Source organism: Dermacentor variabilis, chromosome 2 (genome assembly GCF_050947875.1).
Source record: "Dermacentor variabilis isolate Ectoservices chromosome 2, ASM5094787v1, whole genome shotgun sequence".
Lineage (NCBI taxonomy): Eukaryota > Metazoa > Arthropoda > Arachnida > Ixodida > Ixodidae > Dermacentor > Dermacentor variabilis.
The window spans coordinates 182,512,752-182,525,533 of NC_134569.1; the positions used below are offsets into that span (position 1 = coordinate 182,512,752).

The 12,782-nt window shown below is 43.6% G+C and overlaps 1 protein-coding gene across 1 annotated transcript in view; it reads right to left on the reverse strand.

Annotated features, from left to right (window-relative positions):
• The window catches only part of LOC142570582 (phospholipid-transporting ATPase ABCA3-like), an 86,376-nt gene that overhangs the window by 28,701 nt on the left and 44,893 nt on the right, over nucleotides 1–12,782 (reverse strand). The window contains exon 5 of the mRNA XM_075678953.1: nucleotides 9,546–9,688. Within this exon, the coding sequence (XP_075535068.1) occupies nucleotides 9,546–9,688 (143 nt within the window). The remainder of the gene's footprint in view (nucleotides 1–9,545; nucleotides 9,689–12,782) is intronic.

Here is a 12,782-nt window from a genome sequence, read left to right on the forward strand (position 1 = left end):
TGTAGTAGAGAATTCTAGAGTGAATCTAACTACCTTAACCATGAGGCGTGCCAGAAATTCAAAAGGTAACTGCGACATCGCCTCAGAAATCTGTTCCATGCTTGACACGTTGCCAATATTGAGCTAGGCTGCTCCGCAATGGAGACCACCGAGGACCGTGCATCCGTGCGTCCCTTGAGGGCCTGTTAGTCTTGCACCGCTTTCAAGATGTCATATTGATGCTACACGAATGTTCGCGCCTGCTATGTGTCACTCCCGCCACCTTGTCCATATGATATTGATGCTATACACCAAGCCGTCAAGAATAAGAGAAAGCACTACGCGGCATTGCCGAGGACTGCAGCATTGGTGACCAAGATAGCAACGTGTCTGCCGGGCCTCCGACCCCTACTCAGTCAGCACTAATGCAAGCATGGTCGAGGAGTAGAAATTGCCGTTAAGTGTAAAGCCACAGGACAGGCTTCTGTTTGGAGTTCACTATTCTTAACTCCAGCCACGTTTACTACCGTAAAAAGTCCTGACGCTTAAGAGGGCTTCTGAGATTGCTTTGGAAGCAGAAGCAGCAAGAGATAAACAAATGGCAAGCGGTCTGGACAAGCGGTTTAGTCATTCTTAGGAAAACCGATAAGCTGCATAAACTGAGGCAAGCAAGCCGAAATACTGTTTCCTCTGCTGTGGCCATCACAAGGTGGACCAGTGCGGTCACAAAAACGTAGTTTCCAATTTCTGCCACAAGAGAGGCCACATTGAAAAAGTATGTCTACCAAAAAAAAAAAAAGCTGCGACAAGTCCAATGAAGCAAAGTTACGGATGATAGCGTGGAAAACATAGACGGTCTTGATATTGTTTTTATACACAAGGCCAGATGGCAACAGTACCTAGATTTATGGAGACTGACAATAAATGATTAACGGTTCAGGAAGAAGTAGATTCCGGGAATGCCTTTTCCATAGTAAGCCAAGCTACGTTACAACAAAATTAGCTATACAGCGTCTGCTCGGTATCATGCGGCAACAAATGGGCAAGCAGAACGAATGGTACCCTAGATGAAATCAGCCTTAAGGAAACCAACTAAACGTCCTCTTTCATGACGGTTGTCAAACTCATTTTTAAATAACATACAACAGTTCATGCTACGAAAACAAAAAGACCCCAACGGTATTAGTATTTGGGAGGAAGCTGCCTTCATGCCTCGATAACATGTATCCTGAAGAGCACGTCGATACAGAGAAAGAAAACAAGAAATGTGGGAAAAGGTAGTCTACAGCACAGGTGATTTAGTATGGCTCAATAAGTTTTGTAGTGGGCCAGTATGGCTTCTAGATGTAGGAAAGGCGAAGTATGGAAAAAGATCACATTATGCTGTGAAAAATGATGGCAATGTGCTCAGACGCCATGTGAACCATACGAAAATACAGCAATCAAGCACTACATATGGAGACGAAGACGCTCCCACCCTTCTCTACCTTGGCAGAATCCCCTCCAAGGAAAACAAGTCTCACAGTAACTGAATTGACAGAACGCTGGTCCTTCAGGCTGACCCGAGAGATCTAGAGTGTGCTAAATCTGCTACGGCTAGTTCAGTCACGGTTGTCAAACTCATTTTTAAATGACACGCAAAAGTCCATGTCCTCAGAAACACGCCATTGGAATTAATATTTGGAACGAAGTTGCTTTCACTTGCTAGGCAAACAGGTTATGTACAAACTGCTGCGCCTGCATCGATACTTCAAAGCAGGAATCAAGAAACCCATCACACAAGCATAGTACTACGTAGCTACTTAAGTCGTGAGTTCAGAGCGCCAGACAAGCTAAGGGAGGTGGGGGGTAAAGAAAGCGAAATGACTTTTCATTGCGTTACTAGAGGGGGATGTGTCATACGCCAGAAAGGCACCAGGGGTGCACAAAAAGAGCGCAAGGAACGTGATGCATACGCATCTTATGGTGAGTCCCTCCTTGCTCATATTTTTTGGAATCAAGCAACTTTAAATGTTCTCTAAACAATGAATGAAGGTGACCCCAAATTAAACAGCGTTGCACGTGGTATTTGGGTTGTGCAACGATCTCTTAGCTAAAGCAAAAACACACTTTTTTAAGACTTACATTGATGGTCACGAGACTCTCCTCACATTGGCAGAACACGTAAATGTTATGAGAGCGACATCCTTTGTGCACAGTGCTTTGTAGTGCAAGATTGTAAAAAAAAGTGCTTTTGGTGGAAGACTGCAGAAGTTATCATCACGGAGTTCCTATTTTAATGATGCAATGTAGCGGAGAAGTGAACTTAATGACCACCGACCGTTGCGAAAAGTCATGCTTGCTAAATGACGTGTGCAAGGACGTGAATGTACATGTGCACATACAGAAAACACCAGATTAGGCACCTACTCCTCGCGAAAGCGTCCCTAGAGCCATTCATAAAGTCAAACCCGAAGGTCCTCGTTAAAGTTTCCCGCAAAGTTAAAGAAATGCGGCAGATCCAACGTGCACTTTTGGAATCTATATACAGGAAAGCTTACGAGGCAGTATTCACGTGCTCCTTCTCATCTCGTTGAAGGGTACCCCGAAGGAGCAGCGCTGCAATGCAATGGACCTTGGAACGCAAACAGTGATATAGGTGTCGAAACAAGTAAGCTGGATTTCTTTGCAATTTGTTTTGGGCACCCGACCTCCCCTTGCAGGCGCAGATGTGACCGTCCTCGCGCTCACTAGGCGGCGCGACGCATAGGTAACGTGATGCCAATGTCGTAGCAGATCACACCGATTCCGTGCAGACGTCCCAGTGTATGCACAAATCTGCATCTAGTCTCAATAGCTGTTGTCTTGCCACGTTCCTACGCTATATGTCGACACAATTTCTCTCTGTACAACCACCATCGGTTCCTTTAAGGCGGCCACCGGCGCTTTAGATATGATAGCGCGAAATATTGCAAATGTTCTCATCCTTTCGAAGGTAGCAAACAGGTCGCAAGAGAGCCCACGCCGGATCCTAGGAACATTAATTGGCGAAATTTTATCAGCTGAATAAAAACCCTTGCTTTGCTGTGGTCACATTTGTGACCCGCGCAATAACGAAAGCCTTCACGAACTTGGAGTTTACATGCTAATTAAACGGCAAGTAAATCGACAAGTCGAAGCATTGGAACATGTATGAACCACATGATTGTTGCAAATATTTAGATGGTTGGCATGAGACATGTTTATTAAAGAAAAACTGGTCGTCCCTACGAACGTAGAAAATGCAGCTAATTTTTGAAATATCGCGTTCTGAACAGTTATCACCAAAGTGCACGAGGGTAAATCAGGCGAACTGCACCAGCACAGATGCATTTTGGAGATAGTGTGTAGTCTCGTTAGCCTCAGTGCATAAAACAGGTGGACATTCTCTACACACTATCTTTCCTGAAGTCCAATCGTGGCCTTCAGCCAATGGTTGTGAAGTTTCTGCGCGTCATAAAAATAGCACGAAGTGCATAAAGCTACGGAGAACGTACGTACGGACAATCAACTTTGTCGCTTCATTGAAATGGCTGAATGGCGGATCTATAAGGACAACGCCTTTCCGCAACCTAATTCCGCTAATCTTCGCACTAGCTTCAGAATATGACCTAAAATATGTACACAGCTGCTTGTATAGCTTCCCGTCGTCACATGTGCGAACTAGGAGCCTGCACAGGCAAGAGGGAGGAGTGCGTGCCTAGTGCAGATCGAAGGCGATAAACGCTGGCGCGGTGGATGACTCACAAGTCTAACGAAAGATTTCTTTAGAAGCGCCTCTAGGCGTTAAATATGTTATAGGTAGGGTGTTTAGAGCAGAATCAACGAAAGTGGACATGAATCGGTCTTCTAAACACCAAAATCAACAAACAAAAAATGCGCCAAAAGGTCCAGCAGTTTCTGAGGCAGTGGTTAATATGACAATTGTAGAAGCAAATTAACAAGTTTCAACAGTGGCGCCATTCTGCTTTTGGAAGCAGTGCGGTGCAGACTGAGGACGGAAGGCTAGTCCAGGGCTGCCACAGTGGTCGAAGCTAGCTCCGCAGTAGCCTCTCCTCTTGTTGCAAAGAGCTACATGATAAATTCTGCCTATACGTTACAATGAGGAGATGCGATGAGGCGAGCGGTTATACACTGTATTTTCACCTTGGCAGTAGCCCGTACCGCATTGACTTTTGGCAACCTCTCAAGAATTTGGTTGTCATACCCCAAGTGGGTCTCCATTTGGACCAACACTGTATACAAACTTTTAAGGCTCCAGCCATGCCCGCCTAGATAGAACCTACGTATCTTTAATATTGAATCTGAAAATCAGCGGTTACTGTGTTAGTCCTGATTCTTGTAGTGATCACTGTTTATTCTCATTTGTTATCGGTGATAGGAATAGAGGTATTAAGGTATTCATTATAATGTATTGAAACTAAATTCTAATGCCTTGGAGGATGAAGTTATTCATGATTTATGTTCAAGATGCACTGATAAGATAGCACTGTAGAGGCGACAAATGCAGAGTGAAATGGAAAAATATTAAGCAAAATATTCAAGCAATATATTTTAAGCAAAGAAAGAGAATTACCCGTTGGAACGCGCCAGTAAATTAAAGCGCACGAGATGTCAGGGGGAAATTACGTTACGTGGAAATTTGAGAGCACTACTAGCAGAGGAAAGTAAAGTACCAGAGCCTTCAGGGGGGAAGCGATAGCCGCTTAGTAACTTCGAAATTGGAACAAATAGAAGAGAAGATTTATGGTGGTGCGCAGATAAGGGCGAAAAGATGACCGCAGGCGGGAAGCTGACAAAAAGAATGTTTGGTCTAGAAAAAAGAAATTATAAGCGTTTTGGTCTTCGTGAGATTGATAATAATGGACATATTTCAAGTGAGCAGAAGGTGCTATAGCAAATGGTTTCTTCAAATACTACAGTAAATCCCTCGTTCGAAGCGAAATAAGTACGGTAGGTTTGAGAAGCGAATTTCTAAAGTTAATGCAAATTATAGAGGACTGAAAGAAAGTTTGGAACTTCCGATTAGATAACCAAAAGCCGCAAATTCGATGACTGATACTAATTTGGGGAAGTTCCCGGACCCGTAAAAGTTATCTACTACTTATTATAAGCAACTCCAACTCTACATCGCCCCACGCTTTAACCGGTCCTTAATGAATGATTAGACATAAACGCCCTGCTTTCCTTTCTGTTATCTCACACCATATTAATTCCCAAAACAGAAAATGTAAAGTTACGTGACGTGCTATCCTACAGACCGCCCAAGGTGTCAAATATTCACTACAGGATATTTATGAAGGTCCTAGCAAGGCGACTTCAGAATGTAATCATGACATTATGGGCGGCCAGCAAACATGTAGAATCGCACATTCAATAGGCCCGAAGTGTGCCCTAATGCGGTGATGCAACAAGGGATAGCACTGTAATTACATCTATTTAGTAAAAAAAGAAACCTTCGGTGGCGTTCCTCCCGACATTGTGTTTCTATTGTTGAGATATGTTAACGTTGGTAGCGTGATTCGGCAAGGAGTCAAAACAGCATACAATAAATGTGAAACAAGCCTAAGAATCAATAAAGTAATTTGCAAACGAAGCAATGTAGTATGTCCGGCACGCCAAGGGTGTGCGATTTCTTCTCTTCTATTTTCAATTTACAATTAGTCATTTTGTCGGAGAGTTATGCAAAACAACCCCACAAAAGGGGGTTTCAAAATACAAGAAACCTAAGTGCGACTAATGGAGTACGCTGACAATATTATCGTATTTTGTAAGGACTACTAAAGCATGAAAGAAGTTGCTAAAATTGTGAATCCTTACTGCAGAACGAGCGGAAATTTGATAAACGAGCAAGTGCCTAGGTTACTGGCATCACGAATGGCCTGTAACTACAGACCGATTTACCAGTATTTCGTGGGTCACCGCTCCTGTGGGACACACTTAGCTGTGCGATTACAATATTATTGCGACAGTGAAGCTTACTGGCGGCGTCAGGCGTTTGAATTGCGAGAAGAAACCTTAGCAAATAAAGGGATTACATCTGTCTGTGTTTGCAAGAACCACACTTTGTAACCTATTCTTTATCACCAAGTTGTAGATGGTAATGCTGCAAGTGATAATTGTGGACGCAGTATTGTGCAAAAGTTGCACCGCGTATTTGCTTTATTTTTTGTGGCGTTCTACTGGGGAGCATAAAAGTAGAAGCAACGTTTTTATAAGTGTTCCCTGTGGAGCGCTTGGTTGTGCCATATGGATCTGTGCCAGTTAGTCAACCGCTTTATATTCTTTCGACACAGCCCAGATTCCTTCATACGTACTGCTCTACAGCTTAGGCTTGGTAATGTATAACCGAAATTTGTTTAATCTTCTAATATATGTCAGAGTTTAACTGGAAGAAGTAGTGCATTATTGTCCTTTTTTAAAAGCACGTTTTTGTTTGCATACTTCAGTCCTGTTTACCCTAAAATGTTGTACAAGGATTTCATTGATACAATTCTTCCTGTCCCTCTTCGTAGAGCAAGGTACTGTGTAGGCCATCGCCAAGATGTTTTAAGCCTTGTAAAAAGAATGCATCTTGCTCCAGGAGTAAAGCTCTTTTTCTTTTAAACTACACACATGTACACTATCTGTTAAAAAGATGGATGCAAGAAATGAGTTTGCTCGACCATTGTATTTTCTGCTGAAAACAAGTTACTATCGAACATGTGTTTCTTCGTAGTTGGGATGTGGTTTGCTTTTGCGACGTCCTTCAATGGACTCTAAAAACGTTGTCTTTTGCACATGGCATTAGTTTTCTGCAAGCTGAAAATTATAAGGGGTACCATTCGATCTAGTTATGCTACTATAGCCTGCACAATATGTCGTGGTCTGGAATGGAGTGCGTAAAGCTGCTATTGATGCAAGTCTGGTTTGAGAGTACTTTTTTTGAGTCCATACGTTCATTGATACAGGCACAAAGGCTAAAAGAAATATGCCTTGATGGATTCAAGGAGTCCAAATCCTTTACAGATTAAGAAATATTAGGAATCCTATCAGAGCTCAAGCTGAGATATAGAGTTAGCGTTTCTTCCCATACGTATTTCTTGTGTCACTGTAAAAATATCCTTACGTAGACTATGAAGGAAACAAAAGGTGACGTCGGGGTAATGTCTGCGTCTGCCACGCAGCGGTGCAGGGTTCAACACCCGGTCAGTACTTTTTGTTCTTTACCATCGCCATTTTTTTTTGCAGTAGTATGTCTAACGTGGCGAAAACATTTTCGCCACTTGTATATTATTATGGCGAATCACAGCAAGAAAAGGGTCCTCAGGGCCGCTCGACAGGCAGATATTATGCATAGTCGGGTCATACGTATACGTTTGTAGCGTGTACTGCGCCATTTCTACAATAAGTTTATTTCCTTGTTGTTTTTTTTACATATGCTCTCTAACGCATGTATGAACGGCGCAAGAAACTAGTGGTCAAATCGGCTAATCACATCGGCGCCCACCTTAGTGCCCTAGGGCCACCATGACTCGTTGACTGCGCACGGGTCCAATTTGCCGAATTCGTCATTTCTCAAACGTGCGACCCGATGGTCGGATGCGTGCGGTAGTCCGGCAGCAGTGATGACGCACTACTTTCTGTCATCAGGCATGAGAAGACGTAAGTGGGGAAAAGGCCCTACCCACATCAGGCAAACTGTCGCAGACAAGAAAAAATGAACCTAAGAACAAAATATTTAGCAGATGTTTATGCAACCCAGGTACAAATCGTAGCAATAGGAGATTTTACTGCAACGCTAACAAAACAGCCGGCTTTTGATAGTTTTTGTACTTGTAATATCAATCACCCACTGCAACATGTTCAGCTTTCTGCCGCATCAGTTGTGTTGATTTCGGCGTTTCTAAAAACATTTTTTGTGTGCCTTACGTACGTTCTACTCTAGCCTTTAACCTAAATCGTATTGAAAACAAACAGCCACTGCACGTATCGTTAAAAGAGCCACGTTGGCCACGTTGGCTCGAATTACCATCGAAGGGACTTATTGTACGGATTTTTTCGATCCTGCTTGCGCTGAACTCCATCCATGCAGCGTTCATTACTTTAAGTAGACGAAGCAACGTAAAAGTAGAAGTATGTATATTTTACTGACACTGCTGAAAATGCTTTTAAACGTATGCATAACCCCGACGTCTTATACAACGCCGTACCTCGCGCTACCATTCTTTAACGTTTTTACCAGTGGTCTGCATACCTAGAGGCCGTCTGCCGAAGCAGCGTCTAGAAATAACTACATTTAGCTCCAACGCTAATGTTACGCCAAGGATCACTCGCGCCTGTTCGCGCACGAAAACCAAAGCCACTTCAAGAGCGGTCAACGGAGCTAACCGTGCGGAGAGGAGTTGCACTCCTCGGCTTTCGTTAGTTAACGATTCCGCTAATTTGTGGATTGCAGTTCTGACTTCGCCATCTTCGTAATTGTGAAATGCTTCAACGCGAAGGGATTTCCACCAATCGCTTAGTGGATCGGTAGCGAAGCGTCATTGAAGCATTGTCTATTTGCGATAAGCACACGTTGCGATTATAGTATCAGGTAGAGCGGCGCCGAGTGGAATGCGCTTTCCTTGTTGCGACAGCACGAACCAGCGCTATCGAAGGAGATGCGCCAGTTTTTACAGCAATAATGAGCACGCCGATCAGCATGGGCTCTGCCGAAACTGAGACGCTGCGCGTGCCGCAGCCCACACAGAATAAGCGCTGAAGTGAGGGACACGTGTATTTAACTGTTCAGCGTGTTTATGCCCGACGCATCCTAACTTGAAGCATAGAAAAACAAATGAGAAACGCCGGAGATCTTCGATAAAAACATTGCTGGATCCGTCTATCGTACCTGTAAACAAAGTTGAATGAAGCGTCGGACGTACCTTTAGCCACAGCAAAAAAAAAAAAAAGAAAGAAAGAAATCTATCCGGAATTCCAATATACTCCGAATCCGAAATACCAAAATACTCCACATCCAAATTTCAAAATACTGCAATTCCAATATATTTCAGAAATTCCAGAATTCGTAAATATACGTACGTGATGTCGTATCGCATGAGATATTTTGTTTCGTCTTAAGAGAGGTCACATGCTTTCATCTTGTTGAGAGCCATTGCGTAGCTAACATTTCCCCCAGGCTTCTGCGCTTCCTCGTATTTACAGGTTTAAGTTTCTTACATGGCGTACACATCTTTCTTATTGTGCCATGGCGCATAACCTATAATTATTATAAGGCGTAACCTCTTGCATTCACGGCTATTTTAGGGTTCCCATGCTGTAGCCACCGAAGCAGCAACAATGAAAAGTCAGGTTCCAGTGCCCCAGCACACCTGCTACGATGCTCCCAGCTCCGACACTTGTATTTTTATAAGGCGGGAAAATTCGCTTATAAACGTAACAGCATCTGAAAATGTTTGGAATGCAATTAATTCTACAATGACAGAACGCACGGTGTATTCGTTCCTGTTGTTTTTATTGCGTTACACGTAGTCCCTATGTTCTAAAGCGGTAAAACCATTACTTACCTGACCGAAGTATACGATGTGCTCCAACACAGTCATGTCGGGAAAAAACACATCGAACTGCTGGCAGAAGCCGGTATCTTTAGCGGCGCCTGCACTTTCGCCACCGCCAAATTGGATGGTACCACACGAAGGCTTCAGCAGTCCTGCGGTTCGCAAACCGAAAATGTTTTCGAGCCGTCCACCGTCTGTGGTACTACACAGCACGCCAAACTACTCATGAGCTGTATATTCTATGTCCCTCTCCACTAGTTACAAGATATTGCCGCATGTGAGATTTATGACGATGAGCAGAGCGCTTGTGTAGGGTACTATAAGCGATAAAAGCATAGCAGCTCTCCTTTCTCCTGTTGGCCTAAGCTCCGAAGGAAGCCCTTCATGACTAATTTAGCTTTTAACACGTTTATGAAAATATAGCTGTCCCGTAATAATACCTCATGGGATCACATAATTTTGCCTTTACATTGGTGACAGTACTAACCCAGTAATTTTTTTTTATATAATATCGAGTGTAGTGGGCCATGATGACAATGGACAGATCTGGTGGGAAGGGGGAAAAAAGAAGAACGAGATCATGCCTTGGTTCTGTGTACGCTTGTCGGGGAATGTTACATTGGCACAGTTTATGACAGGATAGAAGCCTCTATTATGTGGCTAACTCTGAGTATAGCCAGAGACGCGCAACATCAGTCGTATTTTTCAACGTGTGAAGTGGATGAAGACATCAAGTATGGTTTTCCCGAAGACATCACGACTCCCAAGCTTCGTGAGTTCGTCACCCAAAAGGCTGGGAAGACGCTGCAGGAGATTGATGTTCAAGCTTCAGTGAAGATAAGAATGAAGCAGTCTGGATTTTAAGTACACATCATGACGCTGCTTGCCAAGCTGACAGCAAGAACTGCACCGAGCAAGGACGATTCTTCCATGAACTCGTGCCTGCTATAAATGCTTCGCCTGCATCAGCAACACGCCGAGCGACAGCAGCAACTCATGGAAACTCTTCTGACTGTTATTCAAGCCCTACAACGACGAAACAAGCAGATGGTAAAGCCCGACTTCTTTGATGGAGAGAGCTCAAGCCCCGAGACTTGTATCCAGTTCTACGAACAAGTGTGTGAGGAGAACTCCTGGGAGGAACGCTACGATCACGTCAGGAACATGCATCAGTTTCTCAGCGGACTTGTCAGAAAGTGGTAGGACATTCATAACGCTGGCCATATGACGCATACATGAAAGCAGGGGAGAACGAGCTTTTTGGAAGCTTTTAACTAAAACCCGGTTGAAAGGTAGGACCAAGCTGTTGTTTATAAATATCGCTCAGGAAAGCCCCTAGAATATTTTTACAAGAAAAGACGTCGTATTCAGATGGCAAGTGCAGAACCAGCAGAGTCCGCAGTAGTGTCAGATTGTTCATGGCTTACCCAAGGAACTTCAGAGGCAGGTACAAGTAAAGTCGCCTAAGACTATCGAAGAACTGTTGCGACGTTTCAGAAACATCTGCACTGATTTTACACCACAAAATGAGCGTCGGACAGATCAAACTTTCGAAAGGGCTTTCTGGAGGTCTCGCGACATCGAAAATCTTCATAGCCGAAATCGAGTCGTCCACTTAATGCCCACTAACAGCAATGACGCTGAACCAGTAGACTCTCATTCAGAGGAAGCACAACCAAAAAACTAATAAAAGGTGGCGTCCAGTCCCACCTGACGACTAAAATTGAGACCGTTTTTCTAACCGCCTTTAGCCTTGTCTATAATAGACTCAATGTCAATGGAAACGATGTTGATGCATCCGTTGATAGTGGTGCATCTGTATCTGTGATAACTGAGGTTCTTGTTAAAACTTACGAAATAATTAGGGGAAGACCGGTGAAGGTACAGAGCTTTCATGAGACGAGACAAGTATGTGACGAATGGGCGAAAGCAAATGTCTCTTATCAAGGCCGGAGGGCTAATATCGACGCCCTTGTCGTGGAGGAATGTGACTATAAATGCTTGGTTTTGAGAATAGATATGAAGACAGTGAAGTTAAACCTTTATTGGAATGATGAAGTAACTGTGGCGGAAGAGACGTGCGCGTCCTTGAACGTCGCGGACCGCCTTGTTCAGCGTGAAAAATACGTTCGTGAAAAATTCCATGAAGTTATCTGTCTAAGCAACTATCCACCGGCTACAACGAACTTTACTGTTCCCTTTAAGCTAAGAGATGTTGTACCGATCAGAAAAAAGCCTCACAGTATGTCACGCGAAAAGAAACTTTGGTTGAAAAATCAGATGCAGAATATGTTAAATGCTGGAATAACGCGGCCATCGGTGTCGACGTTCTCGGTGTCGACTCTGGCTCTGAAAGAAGGCGTATCTCTTCGACTGTGTACTGATTACCGGATCTTGAATAGCCAAACGGACATTTTTCCTTTTCCAATACCAAGGATCGACGAGATAATTGAAGAAACCGGAGGCTTATAGGCCTTTGCAAAGAATTTTGGCAGATTCCGCTCGAAGAGGAATATAAAATGTATACAGCCTTTGTCATTCCACTTGATGTGTACGAATAGTTTGCCTTTTGGATGGAAAAACAGTGCAGCATGGTTCCATAAGATGATAATAGTGTTCTCAAGCCATTTCGCGGATTATTCTGTAATGTGTATGAAGACGACATCATAGTCTACTCCAAGGATGAAACATCACACGCTGAACACTTGACTTCTCTTTTGATGGCATTAGGTGACGCGAAACTTAAAGTGAAGTTTAGGAAAAGTGAATTTTTTAAACAAAATATTACGTTTCTCCGTCGCATTTTGGACGGATCCACAACGAGCACGTAAGCGGAGTCCGTGGAACGTGCACGACAGATGAAGAAGCCGGACAATGTACACGCAGCCACAGTTTTTCATGGCCTCGCAGGACACTTTAGAAATTACATAAAGGATTTTGCAGCCCGAGATAAACCGTTGAACAACCTACTCCGTAAAAAGACAGATTTCATTTGGACTGACAAATGCGAGAAGACGTACAGAGATTTGGTATTAGCCATATCATCAAACCCGGTCCCCGCAATGCCGGACTTCACTGTTCCATTTGAACTTACAACGGATGCATCGAGCTATGGAGCAGGTGGTGTACTGTACCAGCGAAGAAGCACAAGTGGCAACAAAAGAAGAAGACAAGTGGTTGGATATTACTCTTATAATTTCACAAAATCGGAACAAAACTACAGCACATCTGAAAAGGGGGCATTGG